This window comes from Mus musculus, chromosome 8 (genome assembly GCF_000001635.26).
Source record: "Mus musculus strain C57BL/6J chromosome 8, GRCm38.p6 C57BL/6J".
Classification (NCBI taxonomy): Eukaryota; Metazoa; Chordata; class Mammalia; order Rodentia; family Muridae; genus Mus; species Mus musculus.
The window spans coordinates 46,938,233-46,965,756 of record NC_000074.6 but is presented as its reverse complement, the minus strand read 5'-3'; the positions used below and the strand labels follow the sequence as shown (position 1 = coordinate 46,965,756).

The 27,524-nt window shown below is 44.8% G+C and overlaps 1 protein-coding gene across 2 annotated transcripts in view; it reads right to left on the bottom strand.

Moving 5' to 3' along the window:
• Enpp6 (ectonucleotide pyrophosphatase/phosphodiesterase 6) overlaps nt 1–26,560 on the bottom strand; it is a 157,566-nt gene extending 131,006 nt beyond the window's left edge. The window contains exons 1-3 of one of the 2 annotated variants that reach the window (XM_011242227.3): nt 26,523–26,560; nt 22,739–22,827; nt 20,587–20,819 (exon numbers count right to left, since the gene is read on the bottom strand). In XM_011242227.3, the coding sequence (XP_011240529.1) occupies nt 20,587–20,647 (61 nt within the window). In that variant the 5' untranslated portion in view covers nt 20,648–20,819; nt 22,739–22,827; nt 26,523–26,560. Of the gene's footprint in view, nt 1–20,586; nt 20,820–22,738; nt 22,828–23,692; nt 23,892–26,522 lie in introns of those variants that run through there. The other variant, XM_006509444.4, reaches the window with a different exon arrangement.
• Nucleotides 26,561–27,524: the final 964 nt, after the last annotated feature.

Below are 27,524 nucleotides of genomic sequence, written 5' to 3'. Positions count from 1 at the left end.
CATCATCTCTAATAATGTAATATGCACCAAAGACATCAACATCGACCTCTGCTGCTGCATCGCCAGGGACCTAGACTCAGTGGCACCATGGGACTTCGCAGGGTTGGCTACTCACAACAGGCCACTCCTCTCCATCCTATATCTCCAATTCCATCTCCTTAATGCTCAAACTGCTCTACTTCTCTTTCTCTCCCATCTGACTGCCACGTACTTGCACATTGGAGTAGCTCCGGCTGCAGGCAGGCCACACGTGGCTGGTGTGTTTAATCTAAAGGGAAATGAGTGGTTCCTCACAATGCCTCTGGATGGCGGCGAGAACAGTGGTGGAGGCGGCCACGAAATGCTTAGATATGACTCTACTGAAGATGAATCTTGAAAGCCATTCAGCCATGGAGGATGGGTAAAGTTTGTACAGCACTAGAGTAGATTAAAAACCAGCATCATTGCCCAAGCCTAGAGGTGAGACGGTAGCTCTCCCTGAAACTGTTAAACATAGCTGGACGTCTTTCTCTTTGATTACGTTCTTGTGCATAGAATATTCTATTACTATTATCTCCAACCCATCTCTGATGCTTCAAGGAAAAAAATGCAGCACTCGATCTTTAAATGGTGGAGTCTCGGATGCAGAGGAAGGAATATCAGCTTGCAGAACAGTGCAAGCTAGCTCATTGCTTAGTCTGTTTTTCTGCAACTATAACAGAATACTTGCACCTAAGTAATGTATAAGGAAGAGAATACATCATCGATGGTAGTTCTGGAAGTTCAAGACACAATATATGTACATTATAGTGCACTGGCATCTGGCAAAGGGCTTTCTGTGTTATCACGCAGTGGACATAGAGGCAAGAAAAGGCAGGGTGGGAGTGGCGAATTCTCCCTTTTCTAATGGCATCACCCTGACCCAAGAATGGGGTGGAGCCCTGAGGCCTAATGCTGCCACTGCTTTGTCTAATTACAATGGCTCACTTGTTAATATTCTCATCACTCTGAAAAAGAACCGAACAGCAGCAAGGTAAGGTGGTGAGGGTCTCTGTACAGTGTCAGTGGGATGGTCCATCCTGATGGGAAGCCATAGTCCAGAAGAAGGCATGCAGGCTGCAGTAGCTTGTCCTGTGGTGGCAGGAGTTCGTGACATGGCTTGTTGGATCAGAAAGGAGAGAGAGAATCAGAAGCAACAGAGGGAAAGAGCCCCAAGATTCACCCCTAATAGCCTGCATCTATTGCCAGCTGGATGCTAAACCTCCCACCCACCAGAGACAAGTGACAAACACCAGCCTTGAGGAGACAGTCACATTCAAGCCATGAGAAATGGCAGAGGGACTGGCATTCAAAGCGCAGACACCACCAAGGGTGGTGGTTCATGCCTGTAATCCCAGCCGTGGGAGGTGGGGGTGGGGTGGGAGCAGGAGGAGCAGGAGTTCAAGACCAACCTCAACTACCCAGGGATTTGGAAGCTAATGGGCTATATGAGACCTTGTTTGAAGACACAGGCACATCACAAGCCTAGTCATGCAAAGCCAGAGACTCTAAGTTATGCCCAAATCAAAGTTGTCCCTCGGGACTCCCTGGCTCCCTGGCTCCCTGTGTCCTGCGTTCTCTGTTGCAAAGCAAGTTTGTTCTTACAGGTTGAAGCCCTAAATTTTACAAAGAACCAGCAGGTAGCCTTAAAACCAAGAAAACAAGCTGAGGCCTGGTGTTGCTGGCAGAGGGCATTTGCAAACGCTGGGCGGAACCCAGTCCTCCCTGCTGTAAGCAGAAAGAGGAGGAAACTGCAGGATTCCAAACTCCCCCCAGCTTCTCCCAAGCTCAAGTGTCCTGCAGCTTCTCTCTCTCCACCAGAGGGGAAACCACCGGGGACTCCTAAGCTTCCTGGGGCGCAGGGCGATTGCTCGCAGAAGTGCTTGTTGTACCTCTGACAGCTCAGGGAACAAAGACTGATTCAAGACCTCTGTGGCTCACACAAGGTGCAGGCCCGAAGCTTTCCCACAGAGCAACATCACACCTCCTGCTTCGTAAATGTCTCCAGTAAATGAGGGGCTTTTGGGTCTGCAAAGTGTGATTTTTGTATTTCATTAAACCCCCAACACTTCAAATTATAACCACTGGGCTCATTAAAGGTTTCTTAACAGTGCTGTTTCCAGAATGAGTTACACTAATTTTTACTCCCCAAGTGGGCCTGTGTTGCTGATTAGCAAACTAGGTAACTGCGGGAGGCCGAAGCTGGGTTCTCATATTGTTGTGCTTGTGTGTGTGTGCTTGTACGAGTGTGTGTGTGTGTGTGTGTGTGAGAGAGAGAGAGAGAGAGAGAGAGAGAGAGAGAGAGAGAAAGAGAGAGAGATTGTGTGTGTGTGTGAGCATGAGCACATGTGTGTGTGCATGTAAAGTCATACCCGTTTTGTTTTGAGCCTTTTGTGGAGGGTCTTGCTGAAATCTTCCCTAGGTCTGGCCAGTAAGTAGCTGTTTCTTACCACATTCCAAGCTTAATACTGAACGTGGAAAAGTTTACTCGTGGGTTTGACTCAGCTGCATCTGTTTCCATGGAAACCTAGTCTGCTACAGAGATGCAGTTCTATATTCCTACTGCCCAGCCCACCTTTTTCACTAGCGATTTTAAAGCAGCTCTTTGCCTCTCAGAGTATTAACCTCTGGCTAGCAGAATTTTGCGGGTTACAAAACATCCACCAGCTAAGACCTTATGAAGGACCAAATCCAAAATAGTCATTTGATAGGAAGCAATCTCTACACACAGAGAGCCCTTTGCACCTTAAAGACAAACTTGAATTATCTAAGAAAGGTCAAGAATGCGAAAGAAGGGAGTATCTCCAGCCCAGTGATGGTTTCCTCCGGCTCCACAATAAGATTGGGACTGTTTGTCAGTGCCTGCCACAAACTGGAGGGATGCTAGAGAGACACGGGTTATTCCTGAGTTAGGCACTAGGTGTCTACTTCAGACAAAAGTCGTACATGCATTCAGTCTCTTTGGCTTGGACTCCTGAGAGCTCGGTCAAGTAAGGTCACTGTTGTGGCAAAAGTTCATATGTTGATAATTTAATCCCTCAATTCATATGCTAAAACAATTTGGAAGGGGTTCTCCTGTGAGAGAGTTAGGATAAGATAAGGCCTTGAGAATGAGGCCTCCGTGATGATACTAGGTGCCCTTGCAAGAAGAGGGAGCAACTAGAGCCCCGGGCTTCCTGGCCAGCGGAGTTGCCTGACACCCGCAAGGGCCCACACAGGACTCCCCACGGGATCCTAAGACCTTTGGTGAGTGGAACACAGCGCCGGCCCCAATCCAATCACGCGGAACCTGAGACTGCAGTACATAGGGAAGCAGACTGCCCGGGCCTGACCCGGGGCAAAAGCCCCTTCCGCTCCACTCGAGCCCCGGGCTTCCTGGCCAGTGGAGTTGCCTGACACCCGCAAGGGCCCACACAGGATTCTCCACGGGATCCTAAGACCTCTGGTGAGTGGAACACAGCGCCGGCCCCAATCCAATCGCGCGGAACCTGAGACTGCGGTACATAGGGAAGCAGACTGCCCTGGCCTGACCCGGGACAAAAGCCCCTTCCGCTCCACTCGAGCCCAGGGCTTCCTGGCCAGCGGAGTCGCCTGGCACCCGCAAGGGCCCACACAGGATTCCCCACGGGATCCTAAGACCTCTAGTGAGTGGAACACAACTTCTGCCAGGAGTCCAGTTCGAACACCAGATATCTGGGTACCTTCCCTGCAAGAAGAGAGCTTTCCTGCAGAGAATACTCTACCCACTGAAACCAAGGAGAGTGCTACCCTCCCAGGTCTGCTTATAGAGGCTAACAGAGTCACCTGAAGTACAAGCTCTTAATAGAGACAACTATAACAGCTAGCTTCAGAGATTACCAGATGGCGAAAGGCAAACCTAAGAATCCTACTAACAGAAATCAAGACCACTCACCATCATCAGAACGCAGCACTCCCACCCCACCTAGTCCTGGGCACCCCAACACAACCGAAAATCTAGACCCAGACTTAAAAACATTTTTCATGATGATGATAGAGGACATCAAGAAGGACTTTCATAAGTCACTTAAAGAATTACAGGAGAGCACTGCTAAAGAGTTACAGGCCCTTAAAGAAAAGCAGGAAAACACAGCCAAACAGGTAGAAGTCCTTAAAGAAAAACAGGAAAACACATCCAAACAAGTAATATAAATGAACAAAACCATACTAGAACTAAAAAGGGAAGTAGACACAGTAAAGAAAACCCAAAGCGAGGCAACGCTGGAGATAGAAACCCTAGGAAAGAGATCTGGAACCATAGATGCGAGCATCAGCAACAGAATACAAGAAATGGAAGAGAGAATCTCAGGTGCAGAAGATTCCATAGAGAACATCGACACAAGAGTCAAAGAAAATACAAAATGCAAAAGGATCCTAACTCAAAACATCCAGGAAATCCAGGACACAATGAGAAGACCAAACCTACGGATAATAGGAATTGATGAGAATGAAGATTTTCAACTTAAAGGGCCAGCTAATATCTTCAACAAAATAATAGAAGAAAACTTCCCAAACATAAAGAAAGAGATGCCCATGATCATACAAGAAGCCTACAGAACTCCAAATAGACTGGACCAGAAAAGAAATTCCTCCCGACACATAATAATCAGAACAACAAATGCACTAAATAAAGATAGAATATTAAAAGCAGTAAGGGAGAAAGGTCAAGTAACATATAAAGGAAGGCCTATCAGAATTACACCAGACTTTTCACCAGAGACTATGAAAGCCAGAAGAGCCTGGACAGATGTTATACAGACACTAAGAGAACACAAATGCCAGCCCAGGCTACTATACCCGGCCAAACTCTCAATTACCATAGATGGAGAAACCAAAGTATTCCACGACAAAACCAAATTCACACAATATCTTTCCACGAATCCAGCCCTTCAAAGGATAATAACAAAAAAGAAGCAATACAAGGACGGAAATCACGCCCTAGAACAAACAAGAAAGTAATCCCTCAACAAACCAAAAAGAAGACAGCCACAAGAACAGAATGCCAACTCTAACAACAAAAATAAAAGGAAGCAACAATTACTTTTCCTTAATATCTCTTAATATTAATGGACTCAATTCCCCAATAAAAAGACATAGACTAACAGACTGGCTACACAAACAGGACCCAACATTCTGCTGCTTACAGGAAACCCATCTCAGGGAAAAAGACAGACACTACCTCAGAGTGAAAGGCTGGAAAACAATTTTCCAAGCAAATGGTCTGAAGAAACAAGCTGGAGTAGCCATTCTAATATCGGATAAAATCGACTTCCAACCCAAAGTTATCAAAAAGGACAAGGAGGGACACTTCATACTCATCAAAGGTAAAATCCTCCAAGAGGAACTCTCAATTCTGAATATCTACGCTCCAAATGCAAGGGCAGCCACATTCATTAAAGACATTTTAGTAAAGCTCAAAGCACACATTGCACCTCACACAATAATAGTGGGAGACTTCAACACACCACTTTCATCAAGGGACAGATCGTGGAAACAGAAACTAAACAGGGACACAGTGAAACTAACAGAAGTTATGAAACAAATGGACCTAACAGATATCTACAGAACATTCTATCCTAAAACAAAAGGATATACCTTCTTCTCAGCACCTCACGGGACCTTCTCCAAAATTGACCATATAATTGGTCACAAAACAGGCCTCAACAGATACAAAAATATTGAAATTGTCCCATGTATCCTATCAGACCACCATGGCCTAAGACTGATCTTCAATAACAACATAGATAATGGAAAGCCAACATTCACGTGGAAACTGAACAACACTCTGCTCAATGATACCTTGGTCAAGGAAGGAATAAAGAAAGAAATTAAAGACTTTTTAGAGTTTAATGAAAATGAAGCCACAACGTACCCAAACCTTTGGGACACAATGAAAGCATTTCTAAGAGGGAAACTCATAGCTCTGAGTGCCTCCAAGAAGAAACGGGAGAGAGCACATACTAGCAGCTTGACAACACATCTAAAAGCTCTAGAAAAAAAGGAAGCATATTCACCGAAGAGGAGTAGACGGCAGGAAATAATCAAACTCAGGGGTGAAATCAACCAAGTGGAAACAAGAAGAACTATTCAAAGAATTAACCAAACGAGGAGTTGGTTCTTTGAGAAAATCAACAAGATAGATAAACCCTTAGCTAGACTTACTAAAGGGCACAGGGACAAAATCCTAATTAACAAAATCAGAAATGAAAAGGGAGACATAACAACAGATCCTGAAGAAATCCAAAACACCATCAGATCCTTCTACAAAAGGTTATACTCAACAAAACTGGAAAACCTGGACGAAATGGACAAATTTCTGGACAGATACCAGGTACCAAAGTTGAGTCAGGATCAAGTTGACCATCTAAACAGTCCCATATCACCTAAAGAAATAGAAGCCGTTATTAATAGTCTCCCAGCCAAAAAAAGCCCAGGACCAGACGGGTTTAGTGCAGAGTTCTATCAGACCTTCAAAGAAGATCTAATTCCAATTCTGCACAAACTATTTCACAAAATAGAAGTAGAAGGTACTCTACCCAACTCATTTTATGAAGCCACTATTACTCTGCTACCTAAACCACAGAAAGATTCAACAAAGATAGAGAACTTCAGACCAATTTCTCTTATGAATATCGATGCAAAAATCCTCAATAAAATTCTTGCTAACCGAATCCAAGAACATATTAAAGCAATCATCCATCCTGACCAAGTAGGTTTTATTCCAGGAATGCAGGGATGGTTTAATATACGAAAATCTATCAATGTAATCCATTATATAAACAAAATCAAAGACAAAAACCACATGATCATCTCATTAGATGCAGAAAAAGCATTTGACAAGATTCAACACACATTCATGATAAAAGTTTTGGAAAGATCAGGAATTCAAGGCCCATACCTAAACATGATAAAAGCAATCTACAGCAAACCAGTAGCCAACATCAAAGTAAATGGAGAGAAGCTGGAAGCAATCCCACTAAAATCAGGGACTAGACAAGGCTGCCCACTTTCTCCCTACCTTTTCAACATAGTACTTGAAGTATTAGCCAGAGCAATTCGACAACAAAAGGAGATCAAGGGGATACAAATTGGAAAAGAGGAAGTCAAAATATCACTTTTTGCAGATGATATGATAGTATATATAAGTGACCCTAAAAATTCTACCAGAGAACTCCTAAACCTGATAAGCAGCTTCGGTGAAGTAGCTGGATATAAAATAAACTCAAACAAGTCAATGGCCTTTCACTATACAAAGAATAAACAGGCTGAGAAAGAAATTAGGGAAACAACACCCTTCTCAATAGTCAGAAATAGTATAAAATATCTTGGCGTAACGCTAACTAAGGAGGTGAAAGATCTGTATGATAAAAACTTCAAATCTCTGAAGAAAGAAATTAAAGAAGATCTCAGAAGATGGAAAGATCTCCCATGCTCATGGATTGGCAGGATCAACATTGTAAAAATGGCTATCTTGCCAAAAGCAATCTACAGATTCAATGCAATCCCCATCAAAATTCCAACTCAATTCTTCAACGAATTAGAAGGAGCAATTTGCAAATTCATCTGGAATAACAAAAAACCTAGGATAGCAAAAAGTCTTCTCAAGGATAAAAGAACCTCTGGTGGAATCACCATGCCTGACCTAAAGCTTTACTACAGAGCAATTGTGATAAAAACTGCATGGTACTGGTATAGAAACAGACAAGTAGACCAATGGAATAGAATTGAAGACCCAGAAATGAACCCACACACCTATGGTCACTTGATCTTCGACAAGGGAGCTAAAACCATCCAGTGGAAGAAAGACAGCATTTTCAACAATTGGTGCTGGCACAACTGGTTGTTATCATGTAGAAGAATGTGAATCGATCCATACTTATCTCCTTGTACTAAGGTCAAATCTAAGTGGATCAAAGAACTTCACATAAAACCAGAGACACTGAAACTTATAGAGGAGAAAGTGGGGGAAAGCCTTGAAGATATGGGCACAGGGGAAAAATTCCTGAACAGAACAGCAATGGCATGTGCTGTAAGATCGAGAATTGACAAATGGGACCTAATGAAACTCCAAAGTTTCTGCAAGGCAAAAGACACCGTCAATAAGACAAAAAGACCACCAACAGATTGGGAAAGGATCTTTACCTATCCTAAATCAGATAGGGGGCTAATATCCAACATATATAAAGAACTCAAGAAGGTGGACTTCAGAAAATTGAACAACCCCATTAAAAAATGGGGCTCAGAACTGAACAAAGAGTTCTCACCTGAGGAATACCGAATGGCAGAGAAGCACCTGAAAAAATGTTCAACATCCTTAATCATCAGGGAAATGCAAATCAAAACAACCCTGAGATTCCACCTCACACCAGTCAGAATGGCTAAGATCAAAAATTCAGGTGACAGCAGATGCTGGCATGGATGTGGAGAAAGAGGAACACTCCTCCATTGTTGGTGGGATTGCAGGCTTGTACAACCACTCTGGAAATCAGTCTGGCGGTTCCTCAGAAAATTGGACATAGTACTACCGGAGGATCCAGCAATACCTCTCCTCGGCATTTATCCAGAAGATGCCCCAACTGGTAAGAAGGACACATGCTCCACTATGTTCATAGCAGCCTTATTTATAATAGCCAGAAACTGGAAAGAACCCAGATGCCCCTCAACAGAGGAATGGATACAGAAAATGTGGTACATCTACACAATGGAGTACTACTCAGCTATTAAAAAGAATGAATTTATGAAATTCCTAGCCAAATGGATGGACCTGGAGGGCATCATCCTGAGTGAGGTAACACAATCACAAAGGAACTCACACAATATGTACTCACTGATAAGTGGATATTAGCCCCAAACCTAGGATTCCCAAGATATAAGGTACAATTTGCTAAACACATGAAACTCAAGAAGAATGAAGACTGAAGTGTGGACACTATGCCCCTCCTTAGAATTGGGAACAAAACACCCATGGAAGGAGTTACAGAGACAAAGTTTGGAGCTGAGATGAAAGGATGGACCATGTAGAGACTGCCATATCCAGGGATCCACCCCATAATCAGCATCCAAACGCTGACACCATTGCATACCCTAGCAAGATTTTATTGAAAGGACCCAGATGTAGCTGTCTCTTGTGAGACTATGCCGGGGCCTAGCAAACACAGAAGTGGATGCTCACAGTCAGCTAATGGATGGATCACAGGGCTCCCAATGGAGGAGCTAGAGAAAGAACCCAAGGAGCTAAAGGGATCTGCAACCCTATAGGTGGAACAACATTATGAACTAACCAGTATCCCGGAGCTCTTGACTCTAGCTGCATATGTATCAAAAGATGGCCTAGTCGGCCATCACTGGAAAGAGAGGCCCATTGGACAAGTAAACTTTATATGCCCCAGAACAGGGGAACGCCAGGGCCAAAAAGGGGGAGTGGGTGGGTAGGGGAGTGGGGGTGGGTGGGTATGGGGGACTTTTGGGATAGCATTGGAAATGTAAATGAGCTAAATACCTAATAAAAAATGGGGGAAAAAAAAGAAGAGGGAGCGAGATGTGTGCGGACATGCTTGCTTTATCTTGTCATGGGGTACCCTCCCACGCTGTGATGCAAGAAGGCGGCTCTCAGTAGATGCCACCATCTTGATCTTGCACGTCGCAGCCTCTAGAACTTTGAACCAAATAAACATTCTTTCTAGACTAACCAGTCAGTGGTATTGACTTACAGCGTCAGAAAATAAATTAATATTGTATTAGTAACCTTGCATATCTTGCACAAGTATTTTAGCTGTACATATCACATAGATAAATGTTGAAAGAAAACACACCAGAAATATTCATTTCCATCGATAGTGGGGTTGTTGGACGTTCTCATTTACTTAAGTTGCTTTTCTGGTTTTTGCTTGTTTGTTTTAGGTTGTATCCAGGAGTCTAAAGATCTCTCACGAGGGAAGACTATGTATGCTAGATGGGTTGACACAGCTTTGTGGTTCCAATGACAGTGAGGTGTCCAATGGCCTGGCGTTGTTTCTAATGTCCCGAGACAAACATTTTAGTGGTAGCAAAATCAAGGTCAGAATGAAAAACTTGGTGTGCTCTGGAATGCAGAAGAGACCCATGAGAGACTCAGCCATGATTTCAGAGCTCCCAGAAAAGGGTTTAGCATTAACATCCAGGGTCGATGGAGGCAGGGATGTCCCACTGTACCATAGAACATGCTTTAACTATGGAAGTGCCCCGGTAATGTCTCTGTGAAGCTGGGGACTGTGCCGATAATAGGGTGGAGGTTATTGCCAGAGCAGAACCCTTTATATTCAGTCCACCCATTTGTATATTTGACTTTCACACAGTATTCTATTTGAAGATGGACACCATGTCAAAATAGTAAAGTAACACGGATTCTGGCTATACACTAGCTCTCCATCCCTGTGATAAAACACCCAGGATGGCTTATGACCTGAGAGGTTTTATCTTGGCTCATGGGTACAGAGGTTTCATTCTTTCCTTTGTAGGCTCATTTTCTGGAGCTAATGGAAGGGAGCGTATGATGGTAAGAGAGACTCAGTGGAACATAGCTGCTCACTATAGCAATAGAGAAACAAACAAACAAACAAAAACAAACAAGGAAAACATCCGTTGCAGTTCCGGTTCCCCCGTCAATGGGATACCTTGTCCAATATCCTGCTTTCTTCCGGCAAAGACTACAGTATCTTCCAATGGTATCCCCGGTTGGTGACTGTGCTGGTTAGTTCTCTATCAGCTTGACACAAGCTGCCGTAGTCATCTAAGAGGAGAAAATCTCAACTGAGAAAATGCCTCCGTAAGACCTGGCTGTCCGCAAGCATGTTGGGTGTCCTTTGAATTAACAATGGATGGGGGACTAGACTGGTGGTCCTGGGTTCTATGAGCAAACCGGCTGAGCAAGCTATGAGGAGAAGTCAGTGAGCAGCGCCCCTCCACGGCCTCTGCATCAGCTCCTGCCTCCAGGTTCTTGCACAGTTTGAGAATCTGCCTTGGATTCCCTTAATGGACTCTATGACTCAGGACATCTAAGCCAAATAAACCCTTTCTTCCCCCAAGTGGCTTTTGGCTTTTTATGATGGTGTTTCATCACAGCAATAGAAACCCTAAGACAGTGACCAACCCTTGAGCACATGCCACCTTTTGCAACAGTACAACATACATACCATAATATTTAGTCTTTACTAAAGCTAAACAGATGGCCGCCAGCTCTCCTCCTACAGACCCACTTTTCTACCTTTATGGTTGAGATTCAACAAAAAGGCAATGATTGTTTTCAAACATCTTTTTTAAAAAAGATTTATTTATTGTTGATTGATTGATTGATTGATTGATTGATTATAGATACAGTATTCTGTCTGCATGTATGTCTGGATGGCAGAAGAGGGCATCAGATCCCAGTATAGATTATTATGAGTCCCATTTGGTTGCTGGGAATTGAACTCAGGACCTCTCTTGAAGAATAGCCAGTGCTCTTAACCTCTGAACCATCTCTCCAGCCCCTCAAAACTCTTAATATTGCCAAAGAATTAACCCCCAAATCAACCTGCTGGGGAAATCACCAGCTTTCCTTAACATTCTTGCATGCATTGAGCATGGTTGTCTTTAAAACTCTGTGTGATTCTGATGGATGTTTAGATGAAGTCCTTTATTGTGCGTGACGCGTTGTGAGGATGTGTCCCCTCCCCTTGGGGCTATCTCCCAAGCCTCTCCCTCTTTGGAGAAGACCTGTTGTTCCCTCAGCTATCCAAGCAGGCTTGTGCTTGATTTTTAGTCTCATTAGTCCCTCATCCAATCACAGGAGTTGGCTTCTGGGAAAGCCAGAGCTATAATAGGGCTCTTGTGAAAAACCAAGATGTAAAGTCTCTCCTGTCCCCTGTTCCCGTACTCTACCTAGACCTGCAGAATTTCCAGGTACCTGTGCTAACAAGCAAGCGAACAAGCGGAGGCCTTCCAGGTCCAGTTGGCCACACATTGCTACTTAATAGTATACTAGGGTTCCTGACCAAAGGGTGTTCAAGTACAAGTTACCAAAGAGGTGGGGGTCTAAAATAGAAATGTTAAACGGCAACAAGAGAATGGCCACCAGGTGGCGCCATAGTTCCAAAATACAATCTTAATCCCAGCTGTGAAATATCAAAAGGCTTATTGCAGTGATTCTCTTCCCATCTTAGGTTTGTATCGAGCTACTGTCTACAGCTTGCACTGCCACGGTCAGCCAAACCTCTCAAGTTTGTTCATATTACTAACTCAAAGGTAAATTCAGTGGAAATTCAAGGGATGCAGAAGTGGGGAGTGGGGGGTGTAGGGGAGTGTTTAAAGTGTTTTAAACAAAACCAGTGGAGTTAAAAAATGAGTATTTATCTCAGCAACAGAGAGTTTAAATATGTATTTAAAAGCCATTTAACATATGTTCAACATTTAGATGTTAAATATGTACATGCATGGAATATTCTAATATGTAAATAGAACAGAAAATAGATTTATTTATACAAAATTGTATGCTGTATATATTTAAATGTTTGTCTGTTTTCTTCTTTTCTTCTTCTGTCTTCATTGTATCTTTTTAAATTTTTAAAAAAAGATTTATTTATTTATTATATGTAAGTACACTGTAGCTATATTCAGACACTCCAGAAGAGGGCGTCAGATCTTGTTAGGATGGTTGTGAGCCACCATGTGGTTGCTGGGATTTGAACTCAGGACCTTTGGAAGAGGAGCATCAACACCGCCCCATCCCTGCCAAGGTGGGCTCTATTCCCATAACCATCAGCTGGAATCAGTCCTTCACCGTTAACTAGAGCGCAACCCGCCCCCTCCACGCCCCAGGAAGTGCAGCACTGGATAACAAGGAAGAGTGATGAGAAGATGTCAGAGAACACAGAACCATCTAGAACAACTGAGTTAAAACAACATCCATAAAAATTAGAACAACTTTCTGAAATGGAAAATATCTGCCCCCATAATGCCCAAGGCAAATTAATTATAGTTCAAATGAAAGCTGTTTCTTTCAGAAGTGTTTTATTTTCCAAAGTCAATACTGCAACGCTTTTAAAGTTAGAGAGAAATGCAAAATCCGTGGGCTTCAGCCTTTTGACCCACATCAATAACTGCCAGGAGACGCTGGAAGTATATTTAGAACTTTGAACATAACGTGGTGTATGGCATGAAATGTTTACGGGAAGCCAATATTATTGCTTGCATGAGAAAGCAAGGAGACATTATCAGGATTCCTAGAGCTAAGAAAATACTGTCCATACTTCCTTACCCACAAAAGCAGGACACAATTCTTACTAAACAAGACCAGAACAGTTTATGATCACAAGAAGTCATTAGCAATAATTTTAAGTGGACCATAAAAATAAAGACCAAGAATGTGATTTAAATAGTAAATGTACTATGCATAATAAAAAAGCACACACTGATGAAAATCGTATCTCAAATCCTTTATCCAAATAATTTTTTTATTGAAAGTGGATTTTTTTCCCTTCGTACATTTCGATTATGATCCTGAAATTTCACAAGATCCAGAAGTGAAAGTAGATTTTGACAGTAACTAAAACACTCCGGCTTGTTGTCTGAGGTCAGACGGGCCGGTCGGTCACTGGGGGTGAGAATTCTCATGGCAGCAGCTCAGCTACAGGAGTGGAAAGGAACTTCAAAACCATCTTTTCAGAGCTATGTTTCATAAGACACCTGCACATGGCTCTCAAAGTATTTCTTTACATCTTTCTTCCCTTACGCTGGAAGGGCGTAGCACAGCTGGAACTCACAGCCAAAACAGAAATCAGAAATGGAAGCGCTCCACCACACACATTGGCCTTAGCTGACCCACAGGACAGTGCCACCTACATCTTACAATGAAATTGCGTAGTTCAGTAGGTATTTACAAAGATATTTTTTCTGTCTTGTCATCAGAAAGCTTAACAGAAAGGGGCTTTCTGTAATGTAGAAATGTTTTCATAGTTTTAAGGGCTTATGACCACTGTGTCACGAGTATTTATTATAGCAAACAACTTCGTCTCACATTCACTTGTCGCTTTCATAGAACGTGGCTTGTCGTTCAAAACCTACACATAATGTGCAATACCCACTTAGGTCAGGGTGAACCCTATCTTCCTTTATGAGACCAAATAGATAATATGTAACATTCTGTGTTTGATATTGCCCCGAGGAATTCAAACCAGGACAGGGGATATGCAAATGGGCATTCCAATCCAACTTTATGTTTAAAGTTTTCAACTCTTTTTACCCCTTTGTGTCTTTGTGAGTGTGGTTCCTGGGATGTCCCCCATAAGTCGCAGTTTGAATACTTGGTCTCCAGTTAGTTATTCGGGGAGAATTAGGAGACATGGTTTTGTTACTGGGGCCTGGCCTAGAGATTTCAAAGACTCCTGCCATTGCCACCACAGGCTTTATTTATTTATTTATGAATATGCACATAGGCCTTCAGCTAGGCTTGTGACAAGCTCGTGACACAACCTGTTTATGCTATTCAATGTCTGCCATGGTTACCTCTCCTCGTTCCTTATGTCCAACTCCCTCCAAGTCCAGATGAGGAATTTTTTTTGCTCCTGACTCCTTCTGAGAGTTCCCCTCTCTTTGCCAGATATCCCACCTTCTAATCCTTCTTCGTCTCATTGGTCATCAGATATTTATTGACAGGCGATGCTTTTACTCAGTGCAGAAGAGATTCTCATTCCTACATACATGCTGGCAAAACACCAAATGCACATAAAACAAATTTAAAATAAAATGTATAAGGGAGCACAAAAAAGATCTTGGATACCCATAGCAGCCTTGGGCAAAAGATGCTGGAGGAATCACTGGATCCAGTTTCAAGGTATATTACAAAGCCATAGTAGGAAAAAAAAATACTTGGCATGCAGATAAATAGAACAGAATGGAGTACAAGTACAAGCCCATATGACTATAGCCACCTCACTCATGACTAAGGAGATAAAAATATACGCTGGAGAAGAAGACAACAAATACCGCTTGAAAACTGGATGTCAGTGGGCCAAAGAACAAAACTGGATCCCCTTCTTGTCGCCTGTATAAAAGTTAACTCCAAATGGAGCGGGAGCCGCATACAGAACTTCAAATCGATTAAAGAAAGCTGTGTAGACTGCGAGAACGTCTTTCCTAGCTAAACCCTTGACAGAAGACTAAAACAAAACAGACAGCAAACTCAGAGAACCCAAAGAGAGCTGGCAAAGCTAGCTCAGCAGGTAAGGGTGTCTGGCGACAAACCCAGCTGCTCGTGTGGGATCCTGTGGGATCACATTGGAGAGAGAGAACCGACTCTCAGTCTTACAAATCATCTTCTGATTTTCACATGGGTAACACAGAGCAAGCACCATTCGTTAATACTAAATATACAATAAAAGAATAAATAATTGTAAAAAAAAAAAAAGCCAACTAAGCTAAGAGGTCAAAGCAAACAATAAATGGCCAAAGGAAGATCAGTCTCAGAAGATGTAAATAGCCAATCAGCATATGAAAAATATTCAGGCTCCTGCTAGCTGGTTCTACATCAACTTGACACAAGCCATAGCTGTCTAAGAGGAGGGGACCTCAGCTGTAAGAATGGGCTGTAGGCAAACCTGCAGAGCATTTTCCTAATGAGTGATTGATGGGGGTGGCCCCAGCTCATCACATGTGGAGCCATCCCTGGGCTGGTGGTCCTGAGTTCTAAAAGAAAGCAGGCTGAGCAAGGCAGTTAGGAGTACTCCTCCAGGGCCTTTGCCTCAGCTCCTGCCTCCAACCAACAAACGCTGGTGAGGATGTGGACAAAAGGGAGTATGTATACACTGCTGGTGAGGCTGTGAACTAGTCCAGCCTCTAAGGAAACGAGCATGGAGTCTCCTCAACAAACAGGCAAACGATCTACCATACGATCCAGCTATCGCGCTTCTATTTACCAGAATGATGCCAAGTCAACACATTCCAGAGACACTGGCTCCTTCATGCTTGCTGCAGCACTTACAGAACCAGCTTAGGTGTCCACCAAAAGAACAGCATTTAGAAGGGAAGAGTTTGCTTAGACATAAGGACAATGAGATTGTCTTGATTCTGTGGAAATTGAACAACTGAGAATAATTATATTGAGGGAACTAAGCTAGTCTCAGAAAGACAAATATGTTTGTCTCTTACCATAAAGTCACGTGTGTGTGCATATATATATGACATGAATTTAGAGATGAAACTATCAACAAAGAAGGGTAAGTCGAGGTGAGAAGGTCGAAGGCAGGGGAAGATGGGGGATTTGGTTCAGCGCTTGGGGTATACTTCCATGGAAATGTACTGATGTAGCACGGTACCATGTGTAGTCAATATGCACTGTGAACATTGTCTTAAAATCCCGCCAGCCTCACCATAGTTTATGACCCTAAGTGGCAAGCGGGAAATTTTTATACCGTTTCCTTAATCCAGCCAATTGCCCGCCCTGACCTTACTCCTTTGTTCTGCAAGCAGCCCTACAGCTTTTCCATCCTAACTCCTAGCCCAATCACATGGTCTGTTGTTTCACCATGCATTCAGAAGCAGGCGCTGGGACATGGCTCAGTAGCAAGCTTGGCCATGGTTCGTGTGCAAGCATGAGAAGCCGAGCTCAAACCTCTAGCACCCACATAAAAGCCAAGCTGGGCATCAGATGTCTAACTGTCAAATGAAAACCAAATACTGAAAATTTGCAGATTTTTTTTCCTCAGTTGTCAATGTGCACTAATGGATTTTAGTTAACCCACCCAGGCGACACCTAGGACTGCCACTTATGAATGGCACAATAATAATAATAATAATAATAATAATAATAATAACAATGGTACAAACAATAATTAATATAAATAGGCTTTCCTCTTCCCGGCTGGCTGTCAGGCAGGGACCAGTAACCATGGTAACATCCTGAAGCCTTGTGGGAGATTCCTCCAAGCTCTGACCTCTGTACCTCCAGCCCTCCATCTTCTCTTCCACTGCTTTTTGTCTCCTTGACCATCCCATTTCCATGGATTCCTTTGAGCACCGCACACCCTGGAATTGCTCCTGAGAGTCAGGTACACGCCTGCGCCACCCACAGCGTCAGTCCCCTGGGCCAGACAGGGGTCTTTCAGCTTCGCTCCTGTTCTCTCTTCAGTATTTAACCTAGCAGACAGCAAACAGCCAACAGCAGGGATGTGTTTGCGAATGAATGTCTGCACAGATGGATGATGGGAGTTCTGAGTCTGGCTTCCCGGATACGAAGCCATTAAGAGCACATTTCTGGTCCTCGCCAGAACCTCTAGACCCCACAGGTCTCTATCAACAATGAGCAGCCGTTTTCTAGGATCTGTCCCCTCCTCCAACAATAAACAGTCACTGAAATAAAGCAAAAGTAGTCCTTGCAAAGATCTACTTGTGGGTGTAGTTCTTAGTCACTGCTAGTCTAGACTGGCGCGCCAAGAATTCCTGTGATATTTCCTCAGTATCAGATATGCACTGGTGGATTTTAATCAACCTACTCAGAAGTTTTAGGACTAAGAAAACTTCCTTCGAAGTTTTCCAGAGAGAAGTTTCAAGTGTGTCCAGCAACAGGTCTGTTTTCCCTGGCTCCATCCCTGCTCTGGCTGTGGGTAGGTCACGTGAGCCTGCTCCTTGTCCACCTTCTATCCTGAACTGGGTATCTCCTCAGACAACCAAGGACAAAGTAGGCAGGGGCAATGTCGCCCCCACAGTCTTTCATTAGGTCAATGCCGCGAGTATTTTCTGAGCTCAGCTTGGGTACCGCCCCGTAGCACAGAGGAATACCGAGCGGTGCTGTTTAGTCTAGGACCTGTCCTGATCTCTGCCACACAGTTTTACCCTCTTACATCGAAGTCTTTGAAGAGGACCTTGAGGGCAACACACTGTCCTTAATCCATTTCACAGAGGGGGAAACAGAAGCGGAGAGAACTAACCCGCGTCACAAAATTACCAAGTGGAGGGGGAGAGCCAGGGTGTGAACCTAAGTTGCCCTGGCATCAGCTAGGATGTGTAAGATTCACAGAGAACCCCAGGGGAAGGTGAGAGAGCAGATACACGCGCTTAGGATGCAGGCTTTCTCTCTCAGAAGCATCTTCACCACGGACCGCGTCACAGACCCACCTCTCTCACTTGCGGAAATCGTGCATGTTGAAAGATCTGCCAAAGACGTTTTTGCATCTGTGCTTATAGGGAGCACAGAGCAGCATCTGCGTAAGTGAGGTGTTTGGGAGTGGTCTTGGGAACCTCAGTAGAAAGGTTTTCTAGGTCACAGACGACTAAAAATGCAAGAATTTTGGAATTTGACTTGCTTATTAAATCAAGCACTTTCTGAACTTTGCTCCAGAGATAAAGAAATGAATATGTATTAGCTGCTCATTAAATGCTGTTTGCTTGGCTCAAGGATTTTCTAATCCACAAGTCCAAAGAAAAAGGTCTCTCCCTCATTTCACAGGTGAGTGAAGAAATGGAGGCTCACAGGAGGAAACAACGGGCTGGTCCACAGTAAGGAACAGAACCTGGGTGTGCACTAAATTCCAAGCTCAGAATGTGGCTGTCTGCGAAGGACCTCCTCATTACCTCCTAGTAACAGGCGTTCTCCTCTCCCCGAGCATCTCAAGCATCTCAACAAGTGAGCCGAGCTTAGCACTGAGTCCCACAGAGAGGATCCCCTTTGAAGACACTCTCTGTTAGTATACAGGAGATTCCACTGACCTGCTCAGGGACCTAGCAGCGGCTGCTGCCAGGTGAATACTGTGGATAAATGGACCCCAGCCATCCAGCATCTCTCTTTGTCCCTTTGCCTTCTCCAGTTCTCCCGTTCTCTCTCTCTCTGTCCCTGTCTCTCTGACTCTCTGTCTCCCCCATCTCGTCTTTGCCCGCCCCTCTCTGTGTTTCTCTCTGTCTCTTTGTCTCCCTCTGTCTCTCTGTCTTTCTCTCTCTCTGTGCTCTCCTCCATCTCCTTGTCAATATCTATCTCTCCTCTTGTTCTCATTCCTCTCCTCTCCCCAATAAACCTCTTAAGCTAGATGTGTTGCATGGTGTAATTTCTCAGAGGTTCACCTTGGCACTGGTCACCAAAGGTACCCAACCCCTGGCTCACAATTTTTAATCATAACACTTGGCATGAGAGAAAAAAAGGTGGGGGGAAGAGTGAGGTGAAAAGTACTTCTTTAACCAGCTCTAGCCATAAGGTCCCTACTTAGACCTTAACCTTACTCTGGAAAGCCGGTGTAAGTTCTAATAGCTCAAGGCCTGGGCTGACCCTATCAGACTTCAAGCACCTGCTGAAGAGAACTCAAGGCTGCCAAAAAAGCCTTCCTTCCTTTTCAACCCAGCAGGGGGCGCCACTTTCAGTAAGTGTGGGCACCACTTTCAGTAAGTCCCAGGTAACAGACCCAGGTAGGTGTGTGTCTTATGATCCAGCCGCCTTCTTCCTGACTCTACTGTTCCCCACTTGTCCCTCGTTTCTTCTTTCTCCCTTCACAGCACACAAATCAAGGTTGCATTCGGTCTGTCCTGGATTCTATTCCCTACCACACTGGTCTTATTGATTAAAATACACCCTAACCATTCCAGTGTCTGACTTTGCTGTTTGTGACACCAGTAAGCTAGGGCAGAGAGAGCTGTCAATCAGTGCCCATTGATCTCAGTTCTCCACTGCAGCATCAACATTGCTGTGACCCCCACTGATCCAACCTGACTCCTCTTCTAGCAAATGTGATGTCCCAAACTTCCTGGTTCACTTCTTCTATTCCTCCTTTTGTAGTTGTTTGGTTTTGAAGGTGAAAAATAGGAATGGCCTGAGTTCTGAGTTGGTCTGAGTAGAGGCTTATCACAGCTTTTGAGACAGATGAATATCCCAGGACCTTGAAATAGAGCATCCTTCCCACACTTCATATCTCAGGAATGACTTTAATAAGTGTACTGTCTTCTTGTTTGATTAGAAACCACATAAGAGGGGGCTGGGGAGACGCCCCCAAGATTAAGAGTATCTGCTGCTTTTCTAGAAGACCTGAGTTCATTTCTACATCATGAGATTCAAAACTGCCTCTAACTCCTGTTCCAGGGGCTACAACACTTCCTCTGGTCTCTGCACCACCCCCACCACACACATACACATAAATAAAAATAAATCTTAAAAAAAAACAGCTTAAAGGGGGAAAGATTTATCTTGGTTCATGGTTCAAAGGGTACAATTTATTATGCCAGAGGTGGCATAGCAGCTGAAGTGGTTCCATCTGCCATGGCTGGGGCTTGAGGTATCACGCCTGTTCACAGCAAGGCAGGTCAGAAAGAGGAGGACATCTAGGGCCAGGACCAGAGATGTGTATCACATGCAGAGTCCAGCCAACATAACCCAGCCAGCCTCGCATCCCAAATGTTCTATAACTTCTCAATAGTGCAATAGCCTCGATTAGGGACCAGGTATTAAAGCACATGAACTTGCAGGCGCCATTTCAGACTCAAAGCAGAACACTAAGGAGCCTGGGGAAGCAACATGCTTTTCACAGCCTAAGGGCTGAGTGCTACAGAGAAAGAACTCACCCCAGAGCTGTAGCGACTGCGCCCTGTGCTGTTGCCGGAAGTGGTTTAGAGGACTCTCCATGGAGTCTGTGCTTGCCAGAGGAGATTCAGAGCTGCCGGGCTCCCGCTTAGCCTCCCAGGGAAGGATCCTTCAAGGCCTAGCTTCTTCACACCAATCTTTGCTGTGTGCTTTTCAGAAGTATCCGTGGTGTTCAGGTGTCGGAAAGCTTCCAGATAGCCGAGGGCTTCTTAAACTGCGTAAGAGAGGTGGCGCATTCAATACGGAAACCTTTTCAGAACCAAAGTCAAGTGTCTTAGTGTTACTACTGCTGCTGTAATGAAACACCATGGCCAAAAGCAACTCGGGGAGGAAAGGGGTTGTTGCATTCACAGTTCCATAGAACAGCTCATTATCAAAGGCAGTGAGGGCAGGAACTCACGCATGGCAGAACCTGGAGGCAGGAACTGATGCAGAGGCCACGGAGGGGTGCAGCTTACTGGCTTGCCCAGCCTGCTTTTTTTTTATACCATCTAAGACCACCAGCCAGGGATGGTACCACCCATATTGAGCTGGGCCCTCCACGATCAATCATGAATTAAAATGCCTTAAAGGTTTGCCAACAGCCCGATCTTAAGGAGGCAGTTTCTCACCTGAGGCTTCCTCCTCTCTGGTGGCTCTAGCTTGTGTCAATTTGACATAAAATATACAAGTATTTTGGTTGTGTTATGGCTTCTTTGTAGGCGGTAGGGACTGTGCTGAGGGCACAGGCCCCCTCTATGGTACTTTTCTCTTCTTGTGGATTTGTTCAAACACACACTTGAAGATCTAGTTATCTCGAAAAGATCTGTGTATTTATTGGTGTTATGAAGTGGAATGTATTTACACTCTATTGCTTGACCATATCACATTTTTATATTTTCATAGCACTCTGCCAGGTAAATGGGAATTAGAAGTGAATCGTGTGTGAGATAACACATGGGTCCTGGAGATTTCTAGGGCTTTCCCTCCCACTGTATGACCTGTCTACACATGTCATTGCAGCGCAAAGTAAACACACAAGCAGCTCCAGATGTTGTGAGTGTGCTTCAGGGCCCCCACAGCGGTCTGTTAATAGGATATAAACTCTCCCATTTCACAGATGAGGAAACTGAGACTTGGAAAGTCAACTTCTGCAGGTCACACACTAACTGAACTGGGACTCAGACCCAGGCCTGCCTTACCTCAAATCCTGTTGTCTTTCCACCTACTGCTTGGCCTACTAAGTACCCTGACATCTTCCTCTTAAAGATCCACTATCCTTGGGAAGTAGGGATTGAGCCTTGCTCTCTAAGACAGAGAGAGGAGAATTTGTGGGGAAGCAGGACCGCACCAGCAGGAGGAAAACAAGCGAAGTCTGAGAAGGACACAGCCATGATGCAGAGGGAATCAATGAGATGCTCATGGCTGTTTTTTCTCCCTCGCAGCTGCCTCTGTACAAGGGTACTTTCCAGAAACTGTTTAGATTCTTGTCTTGATGAGATGAAACTGGAGCAGTTACGGGGTGGGGGGGGCGGCAGGGGGACCCCCCTTTCTCACTTTTCTTTCCCTCCCTTTAACCTGAGCTCAAAAGAAAAAACAAAGAAAAATGAAAAAAACCAAAAAGCCCCTATAAACAGCCACCAAGTGAGGCAGGCCTGGGAAATACCTGGGTTTGAGCTGATGGTGTGGGTGGTTACCACGAGAGGCCTGTGCTTTGTGACAAAGTGGGTTTGAGGGCTTGAAAGCAAAGCAGGCAGCTGGCATCTGCCATCCCTCCCTGTGGGGCTCTTGCAAAGGATGCAAGCCACAAAGACATTGTCCTGACAGCAGCCCACTCACCTTTCAGCAGATGAGAATGTGCCCATTTTACAGATGAGGAACAAGGTCACATGAAGTATTTCCCCAGTGTGGACCATGAAGTTGGATCTTATCAAATCTGTAACAAGATGGTCTGATCTCTCTGTCTCTCTCTGTTCTCTGCATTCTCTCTCTCTCTCTCTCTCTCTCTCTCTCTCTCTCTCTCTCTCTCTCTCTCTTTCTCTCTCTCTCGATGCTAGGATGAAACCTAGTACTTTGCCTGCTAATCTGAATCATTAATTTAAAAAATATTAATTTACATTTAAATGTAATTTTGAGCCAAACAGTGTAGCGTACCGTTACTTGCAGCATTTGGGGGGCAGAGGCAGGCGTATCTTTGGGAGTTAAGGCTGGGCCTGTTGCCTGCTCTTCCTGAAAGTGAGGACCTGTAAGAGGAAGAATGAAGGGTGAGTCAGGGTCTTTAGTCGCTGCCCTCTGAGGACCTGCTCGTGAACAGGAAGAGATGGACCAGGGGGCCTGAGAATTGTCACTCTGAAGAGGGAGCGGGTCACTGAAGAATCCGGGCCATCTTTCTGCTCGTCATTACACCCCAAATGGTTCAGCGGAGTGGCTCAGATGTGCTAAGGCAAGTAGGTAACAAGTGAACTGGAACAGGCAGTGGGGTGCTCAGAGACACCCGAACGCCATCCATTCCACAGAAAGAGACCACAGCCAGCTGAGCATGCCAGTGACCAACAGAGACCCTCTGTGACTTTAGAAAAAACAAACAAACAAAAAAAAACGGAGTGAATCCAGGCATGAACAAGAAAAAAATGGCTCCCACATTCCTGAAGGGGCTTCAGATCCTCCCACAGGGCCAGTGCAAGCCAGCAGCACCTCTGAGGACAATCACAACTCCCGTTGTTACACAGCCCCGGGTGTATACAGAGGTCACAAAATAGACCTGATTATCTCTTCCATCATAAGGTTGCCTGAGGCACCCCCTCCCTTCAAAAGTAGGGTGAATAGCACCTCGGCTGTTTTCCTAGCACAGTTAATAATAGTACTCTCTTTCTCTCTCCTACATGCCCTGGATTTGTCTAGCAGGGATGATTATAAAATAAATGCCGAGTGGCTTGTGCCAGCCAGCTACTCAAGAAGCTGGGGGTGGGGACTGGGGTGTGTCCCTGTAACCCAGGAGTTGGGGCTGCATGACTTAGGAAGGCCCTGTCTCAAAAATAAACACAGAATAAAATATTATGGCATAAGACACGCACTGATTCTGAGAAATAACTAGAAAAATGTGCTTACAATTAAGGTTCCTTTGTATCTGTATCTGTAGAGCACATGCTTGGGAGCACTTTGCTAGCAGACGTTACACTGGGATCTGGGAAGACTGGCTATTTACACATGTGGCTTCTGGTTGCACAAGCATGGTTGTGTGTGTGTGTGCGCGCGCACGCGCGAGGCTTGGCAGCAATCACCTTTTTGGACTAAGCCATCTCATCAGTCCTGTTATTTAAAACAGACAAACAAACAAACAACAACAACAAAATAGCAACAACAAAAAAGATGTTCGCTGTGTTAATGGTCACTATCATAATGGCATTGTCTTCACAAAAAGCCACGAAGACAATGAGATCTGAGAGCAGTCACAGAAGTGCTGTGGGGACAGTGCATATTATTTCTAAGTTTACCACACCGTGCTAAACATAGTTTGGTTTGTTTTTCCTGTAGCGGAGAGGGTGTAGGCTTGTGAGAAAAGTCAGAGGAAGGACAGAGATGTAAACATTCTTGGCTCCCCTCTGGGTAAGGTGTGAGAGGTCTGTGCTCTTGCTACAGTTGAATTCTGACCACTCATTTTGAAAGTGCGGTGACTCATTTCTTCCAGTTGACAGGAACGACACTGTTCTATAGCCAGAGCGTGACCTGCTTTATTTGTCATTCGAAGGTTTCGCTTTTGCTCTGTGCTCAGGTCTGGAACCAATGCCAGAGCCTCTCGGCCAATCACTGTCCTGCAGAGGATTATGGGTAAACGGTTCTCCCTTGCCCTTCCCGCTCCAGAGGTTAGATACGGCTGAGTGGCTGCAGTAACCACTGTTATTGGCAGCAGATAGTTTAATTTTAAAGAAAGAAAAATAGCTTTTGTTTATTTATCTGAGTTAGGGGAGGGTTTTGAGACTCTGCACATTCCATCTCCCAAGAATGCAGACAAGCAGGCATTGTCCCAGTCAAGTAAAATCTCTGGCGTACTTCTCCCTTCACCTGCAAAATGCCCCAACCTTAAGCTGGATTTCAGTGTCAACTCCAAGCAGCTCTGGGCTTGGGATTTCAAGGCATACAACAGAGCATGTTGTCTAGGTGTTGCACTACAGGAGATGCCTTGACATTTGGTAGAGCCTGGTCCCTGCCCTCAATAGAAGGCCAGCAACACCCAGTCTTATTCACGATGCCATTGCTGTGAAGGGACACCATGGTCAAGGCAACTCTTACAAAAGAAATCATGTAATCTGGGACTTGTTTACAGTTTCTGAGGGAGGGTTAGTTCATTATCATCACAGTGCAAGGCATGGCAGCACATAGGGTACTGGAGCAGTAGCAGCTGAGAGCTACATCCAGATCCAGAAGCAGAGAGAGAGAGAGAGAGAGAGAGAGAGAGAGAGAGAGAGAGAGAGGCTGCTGTAGGCTTTTGAAATCTGTAAACCCACCCACAGTGCCAATACCTCCTCTAACCATCTCCTCTACCACCACTACTTCAACAAGGCCTAATCCTTCTAATCCTTTCAAACAGTTCCATACCCTGGTGATTAAGCAATCAAATAAATGAACCCATGGGAACCATTCTTATTCAAAACACCACACCCCTCCACCCGTCCAGGTATTCAGCCAGTGTTAGAACTGACCCATTCCTATGGCATCTCCTGCAGGCTAGAGACCACAGACCATGGATCTGTCATGGTAATGCCATTCATGGTAATGCTGCCCACAGACAAGCTCAGTGGGGTGAGGTTCTTGGGGCAGGAGATAAGAAAAGAGGCTTTCAAACGAAAATATCCACACAATGGGGGCACCATTGTTCACATTGTCTCTTGTTTGAATGTGAAAAGTCTCCCACTGACTCAAATCTTGAGCACGTGTTGCCCTAGTGATGGCATTATTTAGGGATACTATGGTGGCATCATTTAGGAGGTTGGGACTAGCTGGTGCAAAAATGGTCATGAGAATTGGGGTTCTGAAGGTGATAGCCTGCCCCCTTTTCTGGCTCCCATCTTTCTTTCTTGTTCCATTTCTCTTTGAACAGTACCACCAAAAGACTACCCACTCTGCCAGGCCACACCCTCTTCACTGTGATGGACTCAACCCCACAGTCTTTCCACTCATAAGTGTGTCAGATACTTTGCCGCTGCCACCAAAGGCAGCTAAGATTATTTTCCCTTTGCTGATAAAGTAGATGGAGACCAGGCTTCTCCTGCCAGATTCTCAGTGTTCACCCAAGTGCTTAGCCAGTTTATTCTAATCCACAAATTACCGCTATCTTAGCTTCTAATGACAGACAGACGGCCTTCTGTTGGTCTGGTAATTCTTACTGCTTCACAAACCACCAGCAGTCCCTTGTCTGCCCTGAGAGAACAGGAGTATGTGGCTCCATTAACATTCTCATTACTTCCTAGGAAGGAGAATTTGGGCAGCCAACCTTGATGAGCCGCTCCACTTTGTAGTGTGTGTCAGTGCAGTGTCTTAGCTAGGGTTTCCATTACTGTGAAGCGACACCATGACTAAGGCAACTCTTATAAAGGACAGCATTTAATTGGGGCTGCCTTACAGTTTCAGAGATTCAGTCCATTATCATCATGGTGAGAAGCATGGCAGCATGCAGGCAGACATGGTGCTAGAGGAGCCAAGAGTTCTACATCTTGATCCAAAGGCAGCAGAAAGAGACTGTCTCCACAGGCTCCTCCGTAAGAGGAGATTCTCTTCTGGCCAAGCTAAGATTAAGCACTAGGAGCCCTCAAAGCCATCCCCACAGTGACCCATTTCCTCCAACAAGGACACACCTATTGTAACAAGGACACATCTCCTAACAGTGTACTCCCTGTGGGCCAAGCATTCAAACACATGAGTCTGTAGGGGGCAAACTTACTCAAACCACTACAGTAAAGAGAGAAGAGTGCATGTGAGTTCTGCCCCCTGTGGCTTTTGGTTGCTATGTTACTGCATCCGCATCCAAGAGAAACCCTCCTGTGTTCTCCTGTGTGGATTCCTGTGTTCTTGACATCACAGTACCATCAGGATCCCAGATAATGGTCCATAAAGCTGAGAAGGAGAATTATCAGGGTTATGGATGTTGGCCACCGAGGATCCCCGACAGCACCTGACTCTTTTCTGGTGCTCTTCATTTCTCTTTGCAGGGGTGAATGTTTGCATCTTAGCACTGAGCTAAAGGAAGGGGAATTAGCCTTATGAAGAATTAGGTTTATATGTATTCCATATGGGTCTCATGTTGGACCAGACTTAAAATCTGATCTTGCACCAACTTCATGATGTGCTGTGCTTCGTCAAGCCCATGCCACGCATCGTTGGGCCTCTCCCAAATGGAGGACACCTCGAAGTCAGAAGCCTCTTAATAGCTAATTCTGATGTTCATGGTGCCCAAGGAACAATCGTGCCACCATTGTCATGGCTCCCAAATGCTAAACTATAAAGATCTCAGCAGCACTGCTGGAGGCTCTGAGAGCTGTATCAAAGCCCTCTTTAGAGCCATGAGAACATGCTGTTGTGAGAAGGTGGGGGTTGGGGTGGGCTGAGCAGATGTGCTCTGCAACATTTCCAAAGCAGGGAGCAGAGCTGAATGGTTTGATGTATTTGTAAAGTCTACCACAGAACTAGACCCAGTGGGCTTTGTTTCTCAATGAGTTGCTTTAAGAAAGTCCATCACCATTTTTTTTTACAACGAAAACCAAAGAGGGCAGTGTCCTCACGTGACCTGAAAGCCATTTATCTAACCAAGCTGATGCTCACCTGATTTGCATGTCTGGATGGGGACTTTCATCTTGTGGACGTTGAATCTCACCTTAGAGATTTTTCTCCATCAATTGCAATTGTTTGTGTTCAACAGAAAAGGTAACTCTACATGTGGGACGCA